At 37.6% G+C, this 27,048-nt stretch overlaps 1 protein-coding gene across 3 annotated transcripts in view; it reads left to right on the forward strand.

Moving 5' to 3' along the window:
• The window catches only part of grik4 (glutamate receptor, ionotropic, kainate 4), a 352,304-nt gene that overhangs the window by 238,327 nt on the left and 86,929 nt on the right, over nucleotides 1–27,048 (forward strand). For all 3 annotated transcript variants that reach the window (XM_053239647.1, XM_026924740.3, XM_053239648.1), the window contains 2 exons: nucleotides 14,926–15,104; nucleotides 25,037–25,090. In XM_053239647.1, coding sequence (XP_053095622.1) covers nucleotides 14,926–15,104; nucleotides 25,037–25,090 — 233 coding nt within the window. The remainder of the gene's footprint in view (nucleotides 1–14,925; nucleotides 15,105–25,036; nucleotides 25,091–27,048) is intronic.

Consider the following 27,048-nt stretch of genomic DNA (forward strand, 5'->3'; position numbering starts at 1 on the left):
TATACATGCCATTTTATGTAGCTCATGTGTGTACTCATGAGTACAATATACCCTGTTCCTGTACTTCTACAGTATATACATTTAGGTCATAAATGAGCTGTCAAACAGCACATGTTTAAAAATAATTTCAAGTACAAGAAATCAGTGAGATGTATAGCTTTCAAAAGAGATTTACGATTTATTCTTTATCCAGTGTTTATATATTGACAAAATATGTGTAACTTTTAAATATGTAGATAATGTATTTGTAACATTAAATACCCATAAACAGATAAAAGTTTGTAACCTATGGCTATAAACAGTATAAAAATCTTGTTAGCAAATATGTTAGTTGTTAACCTGTTTTAATATTATCCTGAGCTTACACATGTCAGCCTGTAATATCAAAGTAAATACAACATATAACATGGAATTTTTCCACAATATGACGTGGAGATAGTTATAGACCAGCTCTACTACATCATGCTCACTGTGTTCAAAAACTATGTATTACACATTATAGCCATCCAAAATGACTTATTTATGTCTATAATATAGCCATAGTTTATGGAATTATGGAATAGTTTATGGAGTTTCTATACATGTCTGTAGTAGAGGCTGGGTCTCCTCTACTATTTTATGCCAATTATATTTGTAAATGTTATAATATTGGTCTTTGGGTGGCTCTAGTTTGGAGAAGTTCCAACTTAAAATTTAGCCTTATCACTCTATTACAGATATCAATAACTGACTTTGGATGACTGTAGTTATGAAATATTCCATAGTTTATGTGTATTGTATAGTATAGGATGTCAAGATTGTTCCAATGCCTAATATGAGACCATTTCATAGTCAAATTTTGATGAAAACTCACCTTACCCTTTGGCTCTATTGCAAACATCAATAAATTATTTGCGTGACTCTAACTATAAATACCCCATAGTTTATGGGTGTACTCAGCATAATATCCTGGAGGAGATCCATGACTTTGGGTGGCACAACAAGCACAACAAGGTAGAGTATATATAATTTCAGACCATTTTGTTGTCAATTTTTCAAGAACTTCCACCTTAAACTTTGGCAATGTGTCTCTATTACAGATATAAATAACTGAATTTGGCTGGCTGTAGGTATGAAATATTCCATAGTTTATACCTAAGTGTATGGAGTATAATATAGTAGAGGAGGTCCAGATTCATTTCAGACCATTTTACTGCCAAGTTTGGAGAAATTTCACAAAAACATCACAAAATTTTGTGAAATTTTGTATACTCTAACATGCTTATTACACCTATAATCTAAGTAATATTTTATGGTGGGTATTTATGCCTCAACTGGCTCAGTTCACCAATAAAAGGTGACTCTTTTGGCTCCCAAATACCTCCCAAATGCCAGTTATCACTACTAGCTAAGCTTGTTGTCCTATCTATCACTTAGATTTTTCAAAACAATTTTTACCCTCTGATTCACAAAATAACATACTTTACATGCTGCATGTTATACAATCTATATAGTATACTATATACAGTCCCCTCTGAAAGTATTAGAATGGCAAGGCCAATTCTTTTGTTTTTGCTATACACTGAAGACATCTGGGCTTGAGATCAGAAGACGAATATGAGATGATAGATCAGAATTTCAGCTTTCATTCCCTGATATTTACATGTAGATGTGAAAAAAACTTAAAACATGGCACCTTTGGTGGCAGACCACCCAGTTTTTTGATGAGCAAAAGTATTGGAACAGATAGTCTTAAAGTAAATAACACTTAATATTTGGTTGCAAATCTCTTCCTTGCCATAACTGCATCAAGCCAGCAACCCACTGACATCACCAAACTGTGGCATTTACCAGGCTTGTACCACAGCCTTTTTCAGTGGTTGTTTGTTTTGGTGTGTGTGGGGTTCCCTTCAGTTTCCTCTTTAGGAGGTGAAATGCATGACACTTATATGTTGTATTTGAGTATCCCATTCCAGATTTAGTCCTCTTTTGCTGTTATAATAACCTCCGCTCTTCTGGAAAGGTTTTCCACTAGATTTTGGGGCGTGGCTATAGGGATTTTCCCATTCAGCCACTAGAGCATTAATGAGGTCAGGCACTGATTTCGAATGAGGAGGCCTGGTGTGTAGTCGGCATTCCAGTTCATCCCAAGGGTGTTCAGTGGGATTGAGGCTCTGTGCAGGCCACTCGAGGTCTTCTACGCCAACCTTGGACAACCATGTCTTCATTGACCTCACTAGTGTAGTTCTCAAATACAGCACTTTTGAATTAATATTACTGTGCTGATATATTTGCGCATTCCTGAAAAATAGAATTTGGTGATTTTTATCCTTATTATACTAAATTTTAGCCTATTTACCTCCCACTACACTACACTACACTACACACAAACACACACTTTTTCTTAATGTTCTCATTAGAACAGGCTCTAAATCGTTATGCTTTGGCAAACAACTCACATGATAAGATTCACTAGAAATGCCATTTGGCCACAGTTGCACTGTATGTGATTAAAGGCATTCAAGAATCATGAATGCAAGTCAATGTTCACATTTCAGCAATGACACATCATTAACGGCTAAACTGAGTTAGCATCCACAAATGTCAGTTATATAGTATGGCTTATGTCCGTAACTAAACAGGACTCAAATTTGAAGATTCTCATATTATTTATTTCAAAGATAATTTTTGATAGAAGTTCAGATTGTAGGAATTGCAAATTTCTCCCTTTTTTATACACAAGAAGACTTTTCTAAGTATTGGTATTGGGATAATACTGTTGGTATTGGATCGAAAAGAAAGCCAGTAGTATCACCCATTGCTACCATATAGTGCTTCCCACCAGAGTTTAGATATGAAGCTTCTCCTCCGCAAAGTAGCACTAGGACGATAATCATAGGTAGCATCATGATGTAACATATATTGAACTATACAACACCAGCCCTGTCCCAAATGGTATTTCCATGGGCCATTGAGGTACGCAAGGCTGTAGCTTGGCCCATTTCTTATTTTAGGCTTCTAGAATGCATCAGTGTGATCAGTGTGCATGTATTTTTGGTGAAAGGATTAATGAAATTATTATGAAAATGAAGTTTAGGTTTTCTTTGTCATTGCACTCAATTATTTCACACTATTTCTTACGCAAGTAACACAAGTGTATTAATGAGTAACGAAACTAAGTTTGCATGGGTAAGTGTCATTTATAAACATTTGTTAATGTTTAAATTCTGAATGACCAACGATTTATTCATCACTATTAAATCACTAGTTAATATTGTATACACATATAAGCAACAGTGTCATTTCTAAACACACTTGTCAAATTCTGAATAATTAATGATTTGTTCATAGCTATTAATGATAGCTATATTAATGACAGGTATTATAAAGTGTTACCTCCTTCTCTAACACACCTGCTTCAGTTGCAGCTTGTCAAGGGATTTATAATGACCTAATGAGTTAAAGATATATTGGAAAAAAGAAAATACAAAGTTTAGTTTCTGGCCATTATGTATGCAATATCTGGTTCTTCCACTGTGATTTTCTCATTATGTAATTCATTGTTAATCATTAATCATTACGTAGTCCATCATTAGTGCTGAAAAAGCAGGAAGGCTTTCAGATTTTTGGCTGCATTCTTACTCTTTATAAAAGCTTTTGCATAACTCTTTAAGGCACAACCCAGTTTATGTATCTGTATGCTGTGGAATTTTATGCTTCTCTACTGTGCAGCTTTATGACCCCAAGACATAAATTATTAGGATTGGATTAGATATTAGATTCACTCTAGCATTATATTCCTCTATTCTATAATGCACTACACCATAGTAATATAATGCTATTATACCTCAACGTTCATATGACAACATTAATTACTGTATGTCTTGTCCATTGTTCATTTGTGATCAATTTGGTATTTCTCTGCTCTCACTCTCAGTGTCCTTCAGGCTGCTATTATGTATGCTGTCCCACTCATTTACTATCAAACCACAGGAACCAATAGGGACAGCAATTCCTCTGTTCACAGAGAAACAAGTATATAAATGGACTGATAAACATCTTTACTTGTCAGAGATGAGAGCTGACACAAACAAATTGGTATGGTGCACATGCATAGAGGTGGTTCCCAATCCTAATGAGGACACAGGCAACCTGCGTGGTTTGTTAAAGTCTAGTTCCCTCCTGTCCCTGTCAGCACAGAGACTTTATTTTTCATTTTATTTATTCACTGTGGGCTGTATTCAGAGTCAGCGACTTAAGACGAAAAGTTAATATTTAAGTCAATATATACATGGGGAAAGTCATTTGCATTCAGAGTTCGGCTAAGCAGCTGCTTAAGTCAATTTTTTATGCTCCCCGTTCAGATTATTCAAATCATCTGTGTCTAGGTGATGCCTCTGGGCTTGCCATATTGTTTTTGAGTAGCCTATAAGTGCCCAAGACAGGGTTTTTCAATAGACCACCACCTTTAAACACAAGCACTTGCCTTTAAACTTGTGAAAAAATCAGGAACAGATAATTGAAAGTAACAGTTACGCAACTGCAAAACTTCCAAAGAAGGCAGTTTTTGTGCACTTCAAAGACTGTTTCAATTGGAAGACAGCTATTTTGGCCAAATTTGTGGGCATTGTATGTGTCCTCCTCGGTGTAGGCAATCCCATTGCTGGAGTAATTTGAAAATTTTAGCATGCATGGCAATATATGTAGTTTTTTAGAAAATTTATATTTATTTAATATTTGGATTAATTGATATAGGCCTAACAATCATTTTTGTCTTTGTTTGTGAATTGTCAGAAGTTGTTCTGTGGTTATAATGAACTAATTTAAATGACCTCACATATAATTCATAGGTAGCGTAGTTTATAAAAATAGCAGATACGTTTCTTCCTTGAAGTAACGAATCCTTCTTTGCCCACAATCAATTCCCAAAAAACATGGCTGCTGCAAGTTCGTGATCCATCCTGAGCTAATTTAGTGAACAGACAAGTGTCAAACATGCAGCATGCTATATGATGAGACTGAAGGGTGTTCTGAACATGATGTCTGCCAGCGTTGTAGCCTCTTCTGAAGGATGCATGGCACTAAGACAGCTCCCTTCATTATGGAACATACTTGCAATTTCTGTTGTATTGCTGCTGTGTCATTCACTTTGAAATGGTAACCATATTTAGTGATCATGACTAAAATGCTTTCCTATCTACTGTTCCCTCCCAACAGAACTGAAAAATAAAGCACATTCTGATCACAACAAGACTAATGATGTAAAATATTGTAGCCAACTGGCTCTGCAAACATTCATAGAGTGGCCACAAGGAACTAGCATAGATACAGTGCTTATCCTGCTCTCTGTGTTGTATCTCAGGTTTGCGTGATGTGCTAAGACTTAATCACTGGTAATATCTAGGTTATAATTACACTATATGGCCAAAAGTTTGTGGACAGCTGACCATCACACCCATGTGTGGGCCTTCCCCAAATTGTTGCCACAAAGTTGGAAGCACACAATTGTATAGGATGTCTTTGGATGCTGTAGCTTTAAGATTTCCCTCCACTGGAACTAACAGGCCCAAAGCTGTTCCCCTTTGAACAATACCTCTTTGAACAAAGTGAGGTCCGTAAAGACACGGTTTGCCAAGGTTGGTGTTGAAGAACTTGCGTGGTCTGCACAGAGTTCTTACTTCAACCCCAGTGAACACCGACTGCACCCCAGGCTTCCTCACCTGACATCAGTGCCTGACCTCACTAATGATCTTGTGACTACATGGGCAAATCTCCACAGCCACACGCCAAAATCTAGTGGAAAGCCTTCCTGCAATAGTGGAGGTTATTATAACAGCAAAGGGGGGACAAACTCTGGACCGGAATGTTCAACAAGCACATATGATTATGATGGTCAGGTGCCCACATACTTTTGGGTATATAGTGCATTTTATGTCAATTGAAACATTACATGCATCACAGTACAGCATGATGTGGGACAGTACTATCCAGTAGATATCTTCTAGCTTTCTGGCTTAAGCTAAGTGGTTGTCATTCTGGTTGAAGAAGGGCAGCATAGACATTCAGCAGAATGGGAGTGTGGGTGTGGAAGCTGTTAGCAAATGACATAGGATGTAATGATTGAAATGTCCCTTTACCCCTTCAACACTTCACTGTAGGTGGTGGATAATGGCTCCCTCTGTATGTTTGGCAGTTGTGCTCTCTTCTCCGTCCCTCCCTCTCTGTCTCTCTCTCTCTTTTTCTCTCTCCCACTAGGTGCACAGGGCCCATTAATCACACTGTCTGGTGACAGCCTAATAGAGCATGTCCTCTCATGAATATTTCTCCTTTCTGCCCTGTGGTGGCAGTGCTGGAACTCAGCTATTTGTCCTGCTAACCTCCACAACTGTCACTGCAGGAAAAAGGTGTATCCGGACCAGTGAACTCCACCAACGCTGCACTGTATCAGTATCAGTACACTTACTCATATTAGATTCTAGACTGGGTTAGACTAGGCTACAACTTGTAAACTTGTAGATGTTTAGAATGGGATGACGTACATAGCTTTAGCATTAGAACTGGGTTCTTTCTCAGGTTATTATGCATGACCAGAACCTACATTTACCTTAGTCAGTCTAGTTACTGGTGCAGAAGATTCCATGTTGCAGGACTGTGGCACAGACATATTGACATAACCTGGCAGTAAAAGATTTCCAAATTCTCTCCTAGATGTAAATAAGGTATTAGCTTCTTTCTTCCTTCTGGTATCTTCCTTTAAAGAACAACTACAGAAGAGCTATAGAAAAAAATGTCTCACAGTGTCGCCATAAATGTGGCGAAGCTTAGTATCATTCCATGAATCCTAAGTAAACTGGGGGCTCAAGAGGAAAGAAAAGAAAAGAAAGTTTTCAGGAAAATGAAAATTTCCTGGGGTTGGGGTTACAGTGCATTAACCTGTTAGGGGGCCCAAAATGTATGCTTCTGCTGGTTGACACCTTATTGCTTGAAATGCAAGACATTATCTGTAATTACTATTGACTAAAGGGGACCTGTTATGTAGCTAATGATAAATAACCTGAATCTTTTGAAGCAGGGGTAGTGGATTATAATAGACTTAAACTTCACTTAGGTAATGTGGTATGAGACCATTCAGCATTTTACAGGTCATTAGTAGTATTTTATAATACATAAAAATGTAATGTGGATAAAATAGGGTTAAAATGGTGAAACTTTCTGGTTCTAGTAAGAACTCTGACTGGCTGAATTCTGAACTAACTAGAGGTTGTTTATGCACCTACTAGAACATTCAGAAAGCAAGGCTTGTTACAATAGTTAGAGTTAAGAAAAACATGAAGTAATTTTCCTGTATAATATAATGACATTATTATAATTAGTTTGGCAATGTTTTCCTATCCTAGGTATGTTTACCTATCCTAGGTATATTATCTACATGAGCTTCAAACAAGAGACCAAATGATGCGCATGATGTAACTGAAAGGCCATCAAGAGTTACTAAATGATCAGGAAGCTTATTTCCAGCAACCTGTAGCCCTAGTGGAAGTGCTTCTGTCTTGTCAGAAACAAGCAGAAGGAAGTTACTCAGCATGCAGCGTATAATGTCATTTACACATTCCTCAGCTTTATTAAGCCGGCGTCTGTCATCTGGCTTTGCTGAAACATGCAACTTTGTGTCATCAGCATGCCAGTGGAAGTGGTATTTTGTTTAAGAATAATTGTATCCAGAGGTAGCATATTTTAGGGAAAAAGCAGTGGTCCTAGAACGGAGCCTTGTGGAATACCAAACTGTGATTTTGTATGCATAGAGATGTCACCATTAACATTCATAAACTGATATTGTTCAGAAAAGAGATAAGATCTGACACTTAACACAGAAAAAATTTTCTAGTCTATCTAGAATAATACACTCACTGTCCACTTTAATAAGAATACCTGTACACCTGCCCATTTATGCAGTTATCCAAACAGCCAATCATGTGGCAGCAGCACAATGCATAAAACCATGCAGGTACAGGTCAAGAGCTTCAGTTAATGCTTACATCAAACATCAGAATGGGGAAAAGGTATGATCTCTGTGACTTTAACTGTGGCATGGTTATTGGTACCAGACAGGCTGGTTTGAGTATTTCATAAACTGCTGATCTCCTGGGATTTTCACGCACAACAGTCTCTAGAGTTTACACATTACTCAGAATGGTGCGAAAAACAATAAACATTGAGTGAGCAACAGTTCCGTGCATGGAAACGCCTTGTTGATAAGAAAGGTCAGAAGAAAAATGGCCAGATCGGTTTGTGTTGCCAGGAAGGATACACTAACTCATATAATCACTCTTTACAACCGTGGTGAGCAGAAAAGCATCTCAGCATGCACAAAACATCAACCCTTGAGGTAGATGGGCTACAACAACAGAAGACCACTTCCTGTCAGCCAAGAACATGGAATCTGAGGCTATCATGGGCACAGACTCTCCAAAACTGGACAGTTGAAAATTTAAAAAAAAAAAAAAAAAATCACCTGGTCTATTTCCAGTCTTCAACTGTCCAGTGTCTGTGAGTCTGTGCCGATGATAGTCTCAGATTCCTGTTCTTGGCTGATAGGAGGTGGTCTTCTGCTGTTCTGACTGGTCAGCGCAGACCAGACTGGTCATTCTCCTCTGATCTCTCTCATCAACAAGGTGTTTCATCCTGCAGACCCTCCTCACACAGGATGTTTTTCGTTTTTCGCACCATTCGGTGTAAATTGTTCAGCTCCCACGCGATTGGCTGATTAGATAACTGCATAAATGATCAGACGTACAGGTGTTCCTACTAAAGTGAATGGTGAGTGTATATCTCTGGTATCAAAAGCTGCACTGAGGTCATGTAATAGAAGCAATTAGACACAACCCTAATCGCAGGTCCATAGTAGGTTATTTACTACTTTAACCAATGTTGTTTAAGTATTGTAGTGAAATATTTAATGTGTGAGTACTATGCAACTAGGAATTCATCTCCTAAATCAGCTAAATTTCTAGCTGAAAAGGCTTAGTGTCAGGTTTTTTTAATCAGTGGTTTGACAACTGGTTGTTTAAATATTTAGGAACATAATCAGTGCCAGGTCAGAATTTATTTTTTTAACAGAAGTTAAAAAGAATGTGTGCAGGTAAATGTCTTGTCATGGAAAGAGTCATCATTACTACATTCTGGTGGTATCTTTGCATCGAAGGCTGTCTTATTCCTAAACTTCCACATTTAGGAATTTCCTGCTATAAAGACTACAAAGTATTCATGCTAAATTGTGCAATGTAGGTGTGCAATTAACAGAGAATATGAACTTTATATACTTTTTTTGTTTGTTTCCAAACCACGATAGCTGCCGAATTCTGTTTGTGCTTTTATCAATGGGAATGATGATGCTGGTTCACCACATAGGCTACTAATTATGTCTGTTTTGATTACAAGCAAATACATTGAATGGGTTGAATGAATTTCTCTGCACAATACAATCTTTGCCATGTTTTTTTCCCCCACACAATTTCACACTGCTACAATTTATCATATGTATGAGTATGTAGAATTATTGGATCATTTGATGATTTTGATATAATCTTTTGGAAGAATGTAAGCTTCAAAGGGTGATGAGAGAGAAAGTGAAACTGGGTGTGAAAAGTAAATTTGACTGAGAATGCTGTTTGTGTCCTAGTAATAATACTGACTACATGGGAAATAAATTTGGTTATTTTAATAACGATGCTTTTAATGGATTTTGATAGAGTTTGAATTATACAATACGATTTGGGGTGTTGGCTTTTTTCATTCCACAGTGATCATACAGGTGTACTATCTCACACTTTTTTTAAGAGAACTGAAGTGTTGTGCTAATTAGATTTTCTTGTTGTGTCTGCCACCAGGTATTATGTTTTTTGGGTTGCCCATCCATCCATCTGTTTGTAGGATTTATAAGGAATTATTTATCATTGTAACTAGCAGATGAACTAAATTTGGAATCATTCCAAACAGGGTCACAGTCATGGTCACAGCAAGGTCAGATGTCTGAAATAGTTTTTCTTCAAATAGCTTTCTTCTTGTTTATTTTAATGGTATTTCAGGCATACAAATTAGTAACAAGAAGGACCAGACTTGGTGGCGTCGTATCCCTGCCAATGCCATTGAAGTAACTGAGTTCTAATTACTTAATATAATATCTATTAGCCCCACTACTACACACAATACACATCATACATACTGTATATTATACAAATAATATAGTCAGGAGCAGCTGTTACATATTACTTTAACAAATTACTTTATTATATGTTATTTTAACAAAATAACACTATACAGACCAACAGTATACAACACAATCTCAGGCATATTTATTAACTTAAAAACAAGATAGTTGCTCTGCTGTCTATTTTCATTGTTTAATCTTTTCTTGTTGATAGTGTCTTATTTTTACGTGCCATTTCACATATTTGAAAATACTATGATTTAAGAATGCACCATAATGTAAAGCTTCATTTCTCACACAACATCATGCTTGCTCTCCCTGTTTGCTAACACTCACTCACCTTTTTAGTTCATAACACTACACAGATTAATTTTTTTACACATTACAGAATGGCAATAAGCAAAATATGAGCAATGTGAAAAGATAAATAGAGAACATGACTCTCTACTGCAGTTTTCCCTGTGGTTGGTTGCTGTGACATTGCTTAGCAACATACAGTCACTTTGTGGTCTCTTTCATAACCTTATGCTCATCTCTGCCTACCATCGGTCAGTTGATACTCAAGTGGCTAGCAACAAAAATATTGCAAAGGAATATTCATGCAGATGACGAAAGATATTGATTCTACAGTGACTCTTCCCTCGATGTAGCCTAATGCAGGTGAGATGATTGGATCATCAATTTCAGCAGTGTGCATTGTCGATTATGAGAAGTAATTCATATCAATATAGTCATTATAACAATGACATTGGATTTAAAAAAGAGTAGGTAAAGGATCTAAACTTTAATAAATATATTAATATAAGTGGTGTGGCACAGTGAAGTGGAGTAGAGGATAGACCATGTCCATCATATTGTCCATTGATTCTTCAGAGTTGAGTCCTCTCTTAAATATGGACATATTGGCATATTTGGTTTATTCTTTTTTTATTTAATTAAAAAAGTCTGGTGATGCACATCACTTACAAAATCTATCAAAATCTAGCTAAATGTGGGTGTAAGTCTTCAAATGAAATATTTAAGCTCTACCTCTTCCACAAATGAAATACAAATGAGTTAAAATATCTTCTTTGTAGCCTTCTTTGTTTTGATCTGTTCGATGTACAGATATTGATAGACAACTCATACATACATTTCAGATGTAATAAATATGGTTCAGTTGTTTTTATACTGTGTATACAATTTCATGCTTTTTTTCTTCTGTTATGCACCACATTTACTCATTTATTTTGATCAAAGAATCAGCTCCTTAATCATGACAAATGAGAGCTGTTGTGCCCATCTCTCCACTTTAAGAGAAAGGTGCAGCGCTGAAAGAAGTGACAGTGGCTTTGCTTTTTTGTCTTGCTCTGTTTATTTCTAAAGAGCTGTCTCTATTTTACAGCGTGCATTAATTTGATGTGATAAGGGACGCAATGGGATTTTGACATATGCTGTCATTAAGGGAGTGAAGAGAAAATCTCCCTCCCCCCAACCACCCAAACCACCTCCACCCGCCACCCCCACCCCAACACACACACACACACACACACACACACATTCCTTCAGTGTTCCTTTTTATGTGTGGGAAGAGAGGAGAAAAGGATGGACTGTTGCCTGTCTGCTTCTCCTGCATGCAGTGAGCTGACTGCAGATGCTTTCAGTAGGAGGTGATATGAAAATTTTACTGTCTAGTGAACATACTGGTGCCAGACACCAATGAGAAGATGACCTGCCTTAAAAAGTGAAGCTGTTGAACAGAGAAGTTTTTATTTTGGGAATTCTAACAATTCTACTCTCTACAGTGTGGGAATTTTTTACCTGTGAAGTTTATTTGAGGATAATAAGAGGTGTAAATCCCGAGAGCACGTTAATGGTTTTCTTTTAAACACTGCAGCTTGTCCTGTGGACACTGTATGTGTTGTTGACTTTACACCACTTCAGGTGCGTCAAGAATTGTACTTGCGTGAGGTCTGGAATCAGTGTAGGAATGTCTGTTGTGTGAGAATGTGTAAAGTAAATGAGGGAGAAACTCTGTAAATTATGTGTTAACGTGCAAAACAAATTAACAAACAAAAACGCAAAAACAAATCAGAAAACACAACGATAAATCCAAAAAACACAACAAAACCAAAATCACAACAGCATTAACTTAAAATGGAAAGGGTAGGTCCTTATTGAACACACATGCTCATGGCTGGTTGGCTGCAGCGCATCAGTCCAAGAGACTGCGAAAAATAACTTACATGGTAATACATTTATTTGAATTGTTCATTTGTTTCTTTATCTATTTATTTACTTATTTATGGAGATAGAAAAATTGAGGAAACTTCTGCCAAGGTTGTATATGTGGGTTAGAATAAAAAGTTTTGTGCTAAATAGATGATTATTGGCTTTGCATTCAAAATAAAACATCACTGAGCACGTTAAATTGAGAGATTGGAAGTGTGTGCAATTTGCCCATTGATATTTTTACATTTTATATATATTTTTTATCACACGCTTTTATCTAAAGCAATGTATCAAACAGACAGGATACAATCCAAGTATGGGGTTGAAAAGCTAGGAGTTAAATGCTTAATGAAAAGGCAAACATTTGCTCAGTGGCAGTTCCGAGATTTGATTACTAGCTCAGAAGGTTGCCCATTGAGCTATTATTACTGCACATGATTCTCACACATTAAGACTATTTAGTGATTGAATAGGTTTTGGATTAGACATTGTTCAAAGCAGTCATTTAGAGAAGTCAAATCCTATTTATTGCAGTGTTTTTCTCCATAATAGCACAGCTTTCAAATTCAAATAGCCATCTCTAAGTAACATTACTGACGTGAGGTCTGGAATCAATGTGAGAATGTCTGTTTGTGAGCATGTGTAAAGTAAATGAGGGAGAAGCTCAGTAAATTACAGTGCAAAACATATTAACCGACAAAATGAAACAGAAAATCAGAAAACACAACACCAAATTTGGAAACACAACAGCAAAAACAAAAACATATACAACAAATCAAAAACACAACAGCAAATTTGGAAACACAACAGCAAAAACAAAAACACATACAACAAACCAAAAACACAACATCAAATTTGGAAGCACAGCAACCTTAACTCAAGATAGAAAGGTTAGAGCCTTCTTGAAGATCACATGGTCCCTGCTTGTCAGCTACAGTGCTTGTCAGTATGAGAGACTGTGGAAAACGAAAAGCTGGAGGATGTTTATATTAAGAGGAATATGGGCCTAAATGAAAGTACTGATGCTTGTATATGTGCTTATTTTTACCAAGGACCTTCATATTATGTTATTTTAGATTGCAGAGCATTAATATGAGTATGTGAACACTGAAAACCTGCCTAAATGAAGCCGGGTTATTCAGAAAAAAGAATTAATCCTCAATATAATAACATAAGTAACAGCAAATTAAATTGTTTTCGCTAGGCTAACAAGATAAGTTACTGAAATAGTCAAATTTTTTTTTCTTTGTGGTAGGCATACACTGTGTCCAATCAGCAAAGAGCATGTGATGATAAATAAGGATGTAGCCTTTCCGTTTTGAGTAAATGTTGATATGCTTCCAAATTTGCTGTAGTATATTTGGATTTGCTGTTGCGTTTTCTGATTTTCTGTTGCGTCTTTGGTTTGTTAATATGTTTTGCACTGACAGGTCATCATAGTAAATCCCTATTGGAACTCTCCAGGCTGTCAAAATTGGACAAATGACTGACTGCTGTGGGTGAATGGCAGTGCTGCTTTTATCAGAGACGCAGTGTGATGGGCTGCTCCAGCCGCCACATTCAGTGTATTCCAATCCATACAGAAGTCTCAAAAATTCAGCCTGTAATCCATATTCAGGTCATTATGGTGGCAGTCATGTGAAAATAAGCCCAGCTTTAGGACACAGCTTTCAGCATTGCCTCAGGCAAAAATAAAATGAATAGAAAAATGTAGTGCACTCATTTTGTGCATGTTGTGTGCACAAAATGAAATGATGTGCTGTCATGCATGGTACAATACATGGGGAACACACAGAACCTAAATTCATCAAATATCTGCCAAGAAACTTAATGATGAAGAGATGACAGGTTCTGAGAGATGGATGCAGTGCTGGTGCTGGAGAATCACAGTAACAGCTGTGCACACTTTCCTTTTGCCTCATGGAGTCTCATATGTCTGACTTTCTCCTGGATGCTCTCACTTCCTATAAATTAGCAATTAATTAATTAATTAATTAAGTATTCAAATTGTTTATATCAGCCCCATAACAGTGATGCAAGCTGAAACACCATACAATATTCGCTGTACATTGTGCACATAAATATTTAAATAGATTCCACTCTAAATATTCAAAACATACCTACAAATACCATAACAATGATTACTGTTGGATAGTAGCTTATACAGTATACATAAACATTGCCCTATATATTGCTAAAAACTTTTTATTGTAGTGGCCTGCACAAAAAGAACAGAGATTTGAGAACTGTACAAAAAAAAGTGTGTGGTACAGCAAGTACTGATCAAGGACAAATACTGAATACTGGACTGTTGGAATTGGAATTGGAATTAGGATTGGATTGAAAATATAATTTGAACTATAGCCATTGTAATAATAAAGTTATAAACTATAGGGAACAGATAAGGCGAGTTGAGGTATTACAGAACAGCCTCATGTCTTACAAGTCTTACAAGTATTCATTGGTTTGTTTCTGTGGTGTGTGTGTGCGTGTGTGTCTGTGTGTGTGTGCGTGCCCCTGTTCAACAGGCCTATTAAACCTGGAAGTGTTACTGCGACAGTTTCTCATTTCCAAGGAAACACTCTCTGTTCGCATGCTGGATGACAGCCAAGACCCTACTCCCCTCCTCAAAGAGATTCGAGATGACAAGACTGCCACCATCATCGTCGACGCCAATGCCACCACGTCCCACAGCATCCTGGAGAGGGTAGGAAGGCCTACATACCATAAGAAAGACTTATATATTAATATATCTACTTGAATTGTATATCTACCTATCTATTTATAGTATACATATATGTACATGTATACATACATACATACACAGTCAGGTCTGTAAATATTTAGACATTGACAAAGTTATTGTTATCTTAACAATAAAATTTTCAACTTTAATTTGAGGGTATTTTTGGTATCTGACCAAAAGCAATTCAACAATTGGTTGCTCAGCTGTCCCATGGCCAGATTTTTGCATTTTTTTGAAGTTTTAAAAAAAATCATTAGGAATCTGTTGCTGTTAGCTCTCAATATGAAGTCCAAAGGGCTGTTACTACCAGTGAAGCAAGCCATCATTATACTGAAAAATCAAAACAAACCCATCAGAGTGATAGCAAAAACATTAGGTGGGGTCAAAGCAACTATGTGGTACATTCTTAAAAAGAAAGAATCCACTGGTGAGTTCAGGAAGACCAAAAGGCCTGGGAGACCACAGAAAACAACTGTAGTGGATGACAGAAAAATAATTTTTGTGATCAAAAGAAAAACCCCTTCACAACAGTTGGACAGATCAGGGACACCCCCCAGGAGGTAGACGGATCTGTGTCAAAGTCAACAGTCAAGTGAAGACTTCGCTAGAGTAAATACAGATGGTTTACCACAATATGAAATCCATTGGTAAGCCTCAAAACAGGAAGACCAGATTGGAATTGCCAAAACATCTAAATAAGTCAGTACAGTTCTGGAACAACATCCTATGGACAGATGAGACAAAAATCAACTTGTATCAGAATGATGGGAAGATTAAAGTATGGAGAAAGGAAGGAACTACTTAGGATCTGAAGCACACCACTTCATCTTATGGAATGGGTGTGTATGACTGCCAATCGTACTGATTCCCTTGTATTTATTGATGAAGTTACTGCTGACAAAAGCAGCAGGATGAATTCTGAAGTGTATAGGGCTATAATATCTGCTTCACAGTGCAGATAGACAATGGCCCGAAGCGTACTTCGAAAGCAACCCAAGAATTTTTAAGGCAAAGAAACGAAATGTCCTTCAATGGCCAAGTCAGTCACCTGAGCTGAATCCGACTGAGCATGCATTTCACTTGCTGAAGGCAGAACTGAAGGCAAAATGCCCCAAGAACAAGCAGGAATTGAAGACAGCTGCAATAAAGGCCTGGCAATGCATCAACATGGAAGAAACCAACGTCTCATAATATCTATGGGATCCAGATTTCAAGCAGTCATTGTGGTTTATTTTATTATTTTATTTTATTTATTACATTGCAGCAATTAAGTTTAGTATGATGTTGTCCAATGTCCAATTACTTTTGATCCCTTAAAAAAAAGTGTGTGTTGGGTGTTTTGGGGACGACTCCATATATACAAAATGTTGTAATCCCTACAGTGCTCACCTGATTTAGATGTAAACACCTTCAAATTAAAGTTGAATATCAGCACATTAAGCTCATATTCATTATACTAGTTAAACTCCAATATACTGTGATAGATAGCTAAAATAACAATAACTTTCTCAGTGTCCAAATATTTATGGACCTGACTGTATATATCTTATCTGAGGGTTAAAATTAAAATTTAGTGTTAAATAGATGCTAATTGGCTTTGCATTCAGAGTAAAACATCAGTAAGCATGTTTAATTGAGAGGCAAGTGTTTGTAAAATGTTTACATTTTACATGTATTCTTTGTCAGTTGTTAGTAGGCTTTATCTAAAGCAAAATACAGAACAAACAGGATATAATCCGAGAATAGAGTTGAAAATTCAAGGGCTAAATGCTTAGCGAAAAGCCAAACAGCAGCTCAGTGGCAGTCCTGAGATTTGATTACTACCTGAGAACATTGTCTACTGAGCTACTGCTACCACTCAATACATGAGGGCCATTTAGTCATTGAGTAGGTTTTGGACAAGCCATTGTTCAAAGAAACCAATTAAGAAAGTCAAACCCTATTTATGACAGCATTTGTCTCCATTATAACCCACCATCCAAATTCAGATAGCCATCTGTCCTAGGTTGTATATATAGCAGACTTCCATGCTTTGTTGAATGCCGCAGCTCATGAAAAACTGAATTAGGAAACCTACCATAATTCTCCTCCTACTCTATTATTCTACAACTCCCTTTGGTTCCAGCAACCCTCCCACACTTCTCCTCTGCTCTATGTCCCTCTTTCCCTAAGCACTTGTTGACTTAAGTTCAAAAGATCAATAGATAAATAGACACTTAGGGAACGTTATTAGATTTCAGAGTTGTGATAAAAACCACACCAGTTTTGATTGTTGAAATTACTTGCATCCCATTGACATGACTAAAACTATAATATACAAATAAGAAAAACAAATTAGGTAAGACTAAAATAAACATCTAACAGAAACCTAATATATCAAGGTTGATTGTCGTAAATAGTCAGTCAAAACTTTTACACACTGCTTTTCCATGGAACTGTATGAAGGCACCTTTATACCTCAGCTATACATGATTGAAGGTTCCAGGACATGATTCCTAAGAAACTCTGTGAATATACCTGAAAATCATGTGAAATTACTCTTAGCATGAATGTTACCTTTTGGAATATTGAAAGTGAGTGGGAGTTGTTGATTTGTGGTTTGTCATAATTCAGCATCTGACACAGATCAAGAATTGCTTGCTTGTCAAACTGAAATCTTTCAATGCACTGCTGATGTATAAGTAATAACACATCCACTCGAGGTCTTAAAAATCTATCACTCATGTTCGTGTTTTTCTTCATCGTAAGTAGAGCAGTACATGAATGGCTGGACACATTTTGAATGGGCAGGCAATGGTGAGAAGGGTGTCAACGATAGATGGTCAGTTAATTTAATTGCTATATGGTACCCCATGGTGTAAAATCTGAGCTCTAATGTACAGTAACATTGTAGTGATTTCTTTACTTCATGATCCCACAATCCATCACATGCTTCACCTCTTAGAAGCTGCAGTGGTCAATAGCATACATCCATATTACCTGGTGGATACTGTGGCTAACCTTACTACTATAGCTTATTACTAATTGTTACTAACTAGTAATAAGCTAGAGTAACAAGTTTAGTTAGACCACCATTTTACTAACCTTATTAGTTAACCTAATTGTGATATCCCTGAGAATGAGGACATGGGAGGCAGGTGATGGAGACAGTGAAGCTGTCAGGATTCTTTATTATTATTATTAATTTTCCCTTTTATGTCAGTGCTTTTCAGTGCTGCTCATTAGCATTGATCAAAATAGAACAAACAAAATCAAAAACACAACCAGTTCCATTTATTGAGGTAAGGTCATATTTGCTCTGCATGGTTGAGTCTCTCAATTGCATCTGGCCACCTTCTGAAAAAGAGTGCACAAATCAATAGGCTGCCATCAAAGACACATAGGTGTAAACAATCACTCATTACCCACTCGTTCTCTACAACTCTCCTTCTGCTTCACAGCCAGCACTCAACCATGCCCCTGCAGCCACACTAATCTGCTAGCTACTTGACCTTGGCATGTTACAAAAGTAAGACGTTTCTGTAAACCAGACATTAGCTAAATTTCTAGGGCATTTAATTTAAAATACCAACAAATACCACAACACCACCAAAATTTGAAAAAATATTGTGATATGATATTCTGAACGTACTCTATTATATTATATTATACATTTTTTCCCAAAAAACATGGTATTGTGAGATTAAAAATATTATTATACAATAATAATATTTATGTTTTAAATATTGAAAAATCTTACAAATTATTTGTTAATATGGATATATACTTACAATTGTAATTACATCACTTTAATAGGAATGCCTGTAGCCCTGCTTATTCATGCAGCTGTCTAATCAGCCAATGATGTGGCAGCATAGCAATACATAAAAACTTGCAGATACAATCTTACCCTCTTCAACTGTCCAGTTTCATTGAGTCTGTGTTCACCGTAGCCTCAGATTCTTGGCTGTTCTTTTCTGAAAGAAGTGGAACCTGTGTGTGTAATCTTCCAGTCAGCTCGAACCAGTCTGGACATATTGTCTGACCTCTCTCAACAAGGCATTTCTTCCCACAGTTTCATAATGTTTGTGTCTACTTTATATTTCACAAAGACACACTGCATAGTGAAATACTGAGGATATTACAAATTGGTGGACTTATTACAGCTTCTCTCCTGAGAGGATGCTGCACAAGAGAAAGGAAGTTAAGTTCAGTTTGAATATCCTCTATTGTGGAGAAACTCTACCATCTGAATACAACTGTAGGTGTGAAGCACTGACATGGAAGGATGAAGGAGAGTTGGCTGGTATTCAGTGGATGATTGCAAGCGCAGCAGAGTTATTAATTCACTCAACGCTTTCAAAATTTTGTTGAATGCTACTATTGAAGCCCTCCTAAATCCTCATTAGAAATCCTCCCGAACAGACTCTCATCCACTGATTGGCCATTGTTATTTTAGGGAAATTCATATTAATGGATGTTTTAGGGTTTGAAGCAAGATATATAGCAAAGTGAATGAGAGAGAGGGTCTGTACTATCTCCTCCTCAGCACTAGAGGCACTCACATAAGCACAAGCTTCAATTTCCTGGCAAAAGTACACTATATTGCCAAAAGTATGTGAACACCTGACTAATCACACCCATATGTGCTTGTTGAACATCCCATTTTAGATTTAGTCCCCCCTTTGCTGTTATAATAACCTCCTCTTTACTAGGAAAGGCTTTCCATTAGATTTTGGAGTGTGGCTGTGGGGATTTGTGTCCATTCAGGAATGAGAGCATTGGTGAGCTCAGGCAATAATGAGGACAAGAAGGCCTGGCATGTAGTTGGCATTCCAATTCATCCCGAAGGTGTTTAGTGAGGTTGAAACAGGACTCCACACCAACTTTGGTTGTGGAAGACCCACATATGTGTGTGCTGGTCAGGTGTCCACATACCTTTGGCCATATAGTGTATCTTTCCATGGCTACACTAACAGCATTCCTGTTTGGAGAGGGGCATTTTTTTAAAAATGGAAGCCAGTTAAATGTCTTGTAGAGAATCAAAGGTTTGTGAGTCTGGTTTGTATTCTTCAAGAAGGTTATTGCCTGGTTCAAAAAAGGTGGAAGATACTTCCTATGTGTACATTACTTGTACAGTGTAGTACTTGTACTTGTACATTCCACAATTTAGCAGTGTACTAGCTCTGAGTCTACATTATCACAGTACACATGTGAATTATATAAATTGTGTGAACAGATCCACAATTCAATATATCCAGTGCCCATCCACTCCATCGGCCTTCCTTGTTGAAGTTTCAAAGTCTGTCAGTCACATTTGCGGTAATGCATTCTCTTCTTTTCACTCCTCTTGGACTTATTCAAGTATTTGGATTGCCATCTTAAGCCATTCCTTGGCTTTTCTTGTTGCTATGGTGACAGTGGGTGCTCAGCTTTCCAGTGAATTGTGCAGTTCACAATAGGGAGAATTTGCTTTTCTCTCACCCTTTCATATCTCCCTGGCCTCCTCTATTCCCACACACCCCTCTCTCTAAGTAAGGAGAATGCATGCAGAATAACAGAGGAGAATTGGCTGCTGTTCAACAGACGATATGGCCAAGCATGGCAGAGCTGTTTGCCAATGCTCACACTGATGCTCCTGTGCACACGTTCCAATTACATGGTCAGTTGCAAGGGCAATTTGTACATTATAGAATACTAATGCATGGACAAAATTATTATAAGCAGAAAAAAACCCACTTGGCTGCTGTAGCTAGTTTTTTCCCCTCATTTGCTTTAATAAATAAGATGAGATGGGGAGCAAATATGCAATCTAAGAACAAAAGCAGGTCATGTGGGGACAGAGCTGAGAAACTGGCTTTCTGCAACTTTACCCAACATGAATTACTCCTCCTTGCATTTAACCACTGGTTTTATACTGGGTCTACTGGTGGTCCCTAAAGCAACACTGCCACTTTGGAAAGCAAATCATTGAGTATAGTGCCATTCCTCAGTATCTCAGTGACTAGTCCCATCTGCCTGGTGTCAAGTCACAGGTGAAAATCATTCCCTTAATCATTTGCTTCCTGTACAGCAACACTAACAATGTTGCAGTTTTGGATGGTGGGCCATCTTGAAAATGCAACAATATAATACAAATATAATAAATATTAAATTGTTGCATTTTCAAGATGGCCCACCATCCAAAACTGCAGCTCATGTCAGCTGAATGACACCATTAATCAGTTTGCATATGGCTATAGATCTTTTATGGCATGAAACAATTATTAATATTTTTCAATTATTCTTATTGTCTGGTTGACAATACTGATAAATCCAGTTCCATGAAGTCTTTAAGTAGTTTGGTGGATGGTGTAGAAGGGCTTCGAACTCTCAGGGGTCTGTGCATTTTTATACTTCAATTGTGTGTGCCCGATGTCTTGAAAAAATTTTGATGATTATGCCAACAATGACACTGATTCATGAAGGGATTGATAATTGAAATGATGACTTTGTATCATGCCCTTTGTTGTTCATGAAGCTTTGCATACTGAGTGAAGAGTTTCTAGTGTTGAAAGTCTATTAGAGCTGACAATAGAGAAGAGTTTTCAGAATAGCCATGCTTCCCATGTGATTAAAGCTATTCTTCAGTGAAATGGTGCATGATTTATGCACATTGTGATTATGCCTGTTTGATTTGAAAATTTTGTAAAGCACTTGATAAAGGTTGCAGGGCATTTCAGAGGCTAAATTATAGTTCTGTAAGAAAATGTAATTTTTCGAGTGAGATATGGAACTTTTGGAGGGTAGTCATTCAAAAACATTTGTTAAAATATGGCTGATGGTCTGTGGCACTCCTAACCTAATTAACCAGTTAAATGATAGTGGCACTTAAAATCCAAAGCCTGGGATCTGAGCTCACTAGTCACTAAATAAAAACTCTAGTCACCTATGTAACTGTGGTTCTATGAACCCTGGATTGTTTGGATACCTGGATAAGGTGACATACTATAATGCAGAGTTTGCTGGTTCCAGGTGACATGGAATCCTGGCAGTAGACAGAACCACAACTGCATAAATAACTAGCATTCTATTTTGCCCTGCCTGCCTCCTAATTCTCTTCAACTGCCAGGGGTAGTGAGAATTATCTGCATAACATACTGTATGCCGCAGTGTCATGAGAAACTAACAACTTAGGACTGAAAGATGTTTACAGATGACCACCACACTCATACCACTAGGAGTGTTGATGTTAACCTTGTAGAACCAGGATAAGGTACAGTGAAAGCACTGCAGACTTCCTGGAGTGGTATGCCTGCAAGTAATGCGCATAAGGAGGAAACACGGCTCATAGTGTGGCATGTCACGATAGAGCCCATCTATAGGGCATGGTGACGATGTCCACCACCCAATGGGCCAGTCTCTGCTCAGACGAGGGAGCCCCCTGTGTCATCTGTCCTCTGTGAAAGATGAACACTTGGAATGTGGAGCTGATGGCCATTGTCTTATCTAAATAGTACCATAGGGAATGTACTATCCTGCATGCTTGCCTTCATGGAACAATGCAAGATCAATAGATTGATTTACAAAATTGGATGATATGACCATAGGCAGAAATCCTAGGTTCAACCACAGGGTCCCACCAAGGTCAACTTATCACCAGAATATGCAGTTCTCCCACATCCACACACAATATAGGAAGTGGTACCAAACTTCTTGATCAGGGGTTGTCTCTCTCCGACTCCAGAGTCCCCACAGGAGGTAGACCTTAGGCGTGTGTAGGGATAATCAACAATTACTCAGAGTTAGAGTTTTTACTAGTGAATAAAAGGCCTTCAATAGTTTTGAGCATCAGGAAGGAAATTTGACTGTACAAATGCATCAAATGGCAGATTAAAGTACTCAGCCTTCTAGGAGGAGGTTGAGCAGGTGCTCGAGAGGGTACCTCCTATTGACTCCATAGTGCTCCTGGTGCTTATGTTGGGAAGGAATGTATTTACTTGGAGGTGCATGATTGGGAGGAACAGGCTCCTGGGTCTGAACTTCTGAGCAGAGAAATATTATTAAAGTTGGAAATATTTTTCATTGATAATGTCTCCCCTTGGTTTTGTGCTGGTTGTCAAAGATACCAAGCAAGGCATCTGTTTATAATGCTTAAAATCAACTGAAAAGATTGAAAGATAAATTGAGTATTATTTAGTTGACTTCATCTTTTAGGCATGATATTGCACTACAACACCAGAAGAAATATCTGTTTTATCTGCTTCTGTCTTATTGAGCACTATGCGTGTCTCCTGTATGCGACCAACTGATGTTTCTTGCATCTTTACAGACTATAAAACTAGTAGACAAGTCTGCATGCATCATCATCTAACTGCATTTTGACTGATACAACAGATCAACAGCTGATGCATCAGCTCAGGGCTGTGGTATGTTGAAATGGCAGCTATCAAAATCTACAGCCTATATGGCGACTTGCTTCTGTCTACTTGTTCCTGGAGAAAAGCTAGAAGTTTGGGAATCAAGCATTGCTTGATCAAGGATCCATCCTATGAGCTGCAGAGCATTCAGCTTGCACCTAAGAGAATACAAGGCCCATGTACTAAGGGTTCACGCATTCAGGAGTGATTACTGGAATGCTGGGTAGCATTGTTCAATTAGCTATTCAAACAGATAGGCAAAGTGGTGGTACCAAGAGCTTGCTGACCATCTCACAGGCCACAAGCAGCACTCTGTGGCTTAGTTGCAGAATTCTGCACAATGTAGGGAAAAAATCAGTGACAGGGAGAAAAAATGTACAGTAGATGGCGAGGTCAGTTTTGGGCCAGTGCATCCTATTGTAAAGCAAAGAGAGCATAATGTCTGCCACATATTGGGGTGGCAGGGTGGCTAACATTCTCAGTAAATCTAGCTTGTCAGAAATTGCCCGTGGTGCTAAGCATGAGCCGAAGGGTAAAACATTCTTTGAAAAAAATGTCTTTGGAAAGCAAACCTTTAAAAGCATTTGTGTTCTAGCTGGTCATGGTTATGCAAGTCCACGCAAGTCCTGTCATTGCATGGCATGGATTACATCTGATGACCTTAACATATGAAAAGGAAGGGTCTTTAGGAACCAGTTTAGTTCCTTCAAATTTAGAATTATACAGAAGCTGCAGCACTTCTTCTGAACACAAATGCATGCTATGTTTAGTAGAACCTTCGTTGAGTAGACTCTGTGGGTTCTACCTTTTTAATTGCATCTGTGTCCAAAGAGAACAAACTTTATCTGGTTTATCAAGCTTTATCTGTTGATTCTCAGGAAAAGTGGGTCATATCTGTGGAATGCATGGTGATTACATTAACGTATTTTGCTCAGGGGGGGCTCTCATTTGCCTGTTTTTGAATAAAGAAAACTATCTCTATTTTTTATTTATTTTTTTTTCATTTTGCATGGATATATCTGCTATTGTTGTCTAGTGCTGAATTCACCACTTAGAGTTCACGGATTTTTTACTCAGTCCGGCTAATCTAACACAGAGACATTCAATACATATGCATGCACGAAGAGTGTCCACTCTGCCTTTGTAGAGTCTCATAACAAGTAATTATTGAAATGTTCTAACACTGTCACATTGAATTGAAAAGCTTAATCTTTGTGGCTGTTTCCCAGGTAACAATGGGGAATTAATGAATAGAATAGTCTAGTGGGTCATGAGTGCCATGCTTCTTTGTTGTCTTTCATCTGCCTCTAAGCAGGGCTTAAAAAGCAATACACTATGTGTTTTCTTTTGCTCAATAGGGGAAAAACACTATAGGTGATCTTAAAGCTCAGATAATAACAGTGCCTCAATAATGCCACTCTTGCTAAATGATATTAGCCTTTCATTATAAGGCAATGTGTAATGTGGTTGTCATGAAATGAGTTTGTTCTCTTTTTCTGTCTCTTTTTCTCATAGGCTTCAGAGTTAGGGATGCTTTCTGTCTACTACACCTACATCTTCACCTCACTGGTAAGAATCTTTGACCTGCTGCTCTCTTCTGCTGAATTAATGATGTGCAGTCCTGCTGTGGCAAAGATGCGGTTTATGGTATACATACCTCATTAATGGAGTCTTGCTGTTCCTCCCTATATGCGTGCTATTGTTCAGTGAAAGCCAAGCGCAAACTGCGGTGCTTAATTGTATTATTACTGGCATTAATCCTTTCTGTGCTTTGTAATGGCTGCCCATGCATTTAATCTCTTATGAAAGAAACTTGAAATATGAAATTCTCTGTGTTTATGGAAAGTAAACAGAATGTTAAGTTGGTGCTAATAGATAAAATGATTTTCAGAGAGACAATCATTTTGATTCAGCTGACACTGCCTTTTATTTCCTGGGGTGTTTACTAGTCATAACCAAATATACAAATTTTGCCTTGCCTTTGTATGAACTCAGACTGAACTTTTAAATGGCAACCATCCAGCATTGCCAAGGAACCATAGTTCAACAGGGATTCACTTCTGTCTGACTTGAAGAAGCTTCATTTCCAGTAATACTTTTCCTCTGTCCCTGGATTCCCTCTGGCCTCCCTGTTTTAGACTGTCATCCTAAAGACTACAAAGTGATTCGTCCCCTGCCAGAGATCTGTCTTCTTTATGCCATTATCGCCTCTTAAAAATGGCCTGTGAGAACATGAACAGTGGCCTGTATGAAGCAGACAGAGGTATTTTTTATTCCAGTGTGTGATAATGAGACCCCCATTAGTAGCAATGATAACTAATCCGATTCTTTCACATTGCAGCCGTCATGCTGAAAGATTTGTCCTAGGTTTTTGACCCATGTGTATGAATGGATGGTGAGCTCTACATTATTACTCTACATTAGAGCAGCAGAGTGTGTCTGCTGCCCATGGGCATTTCCTTTTTTCAATGGGTGTCAAATGCATACTGCTGTGTTTAAGGGTATTGGCATTAAAGCCTTCTTTCCTGTGTGATAGTTGTTTACATGCCTTTGTATTACAGCTATAATGAGAAAAATAAATGCTAGTATTAAATGTTCTCTTTTGCGCCATTAGATCCTCAATCAACAGGAAAGAAATTGAATGTTATGTAAGTGCTGAAAACAAATAAAGTCAAGATGGATATGCCAGCTGGATTCAGGAAAGGCTAAAGGGTTGACAGGCATTTGAGAAATAAAATAACAGCATTTTTTTTTATCTGGCAAAGAAATTATTAAAATCAGTTTATTAGATCAGTTGGTATTAGAGAATTGGACAGGAATGTACTGTAGGTTTAGTGTCAGGATATAAATTTGGCACAATCACCAAACATTTTCTCTTATTTATAGCTTCCAAGTAATTCTATACTGAATGAATCCTGTTTATGATGGTTTCTTCTGTCTTCCCTTTCTTTATTTATTAGTCCTAATTCATTATTTCCTGTATGCCTTCCATATTAATTTTGCCCCATCTGGGATCAAGGGCAACAGATGAGAGTGAAGGTGAGAGTTGCTTCAGGCCAAAGCACCAAATTCTATCAAGATTCATTATAGTTATAGTCATGTATTTAAGTTGTAATGTCAAGATCTTTAGCTGAGTCTAGTGAAAGGCTAGAAACCTGCGCATGCCAAAATAACAGACAAACATTTGTTTGATGCTCAGTAATACAGAAAAAGACTGAAACTACATAAGCAGGATATGCTGGTTTGATTTGGCGATTGTCAGGGTTGGTCTGGTTAAGTGGAATTTTCTGGGAAACCTCATAAGAGAAAGCCCTCTCGTCTGTGTGTCTCCATTTGTTTTTGATAGGCAAAACATCCTTGTGTGATCAATAACAATTTTCCATGCACTACAGAACACAACGAGAACACATGCCAGTAATATTGAATACAGTCAACTGCAGAATTATTGACTCCCATCAAAAGATTGGGCAAAAATAATTGTTCAAAATAAGCACTACACACATAAATGAGGTTTTTGAACTATTCTC

The sequence above is a fragment of the Pangasianodon hypophthalmus genome, chromosome 14, assembly GCF_027358585.1.
Source record: "Pangasianodon hypophthalmus isolate fPanHyp1 chromosome 14, fPanHyp1.pri, whole genome shotgun sequence".
NCBI lineage: Eukaryota > Metazoa > Chordata > Actinopteri > Siluriformes > Pangasiidae > Pangasianodon > Pangasianodon hypophthalmus.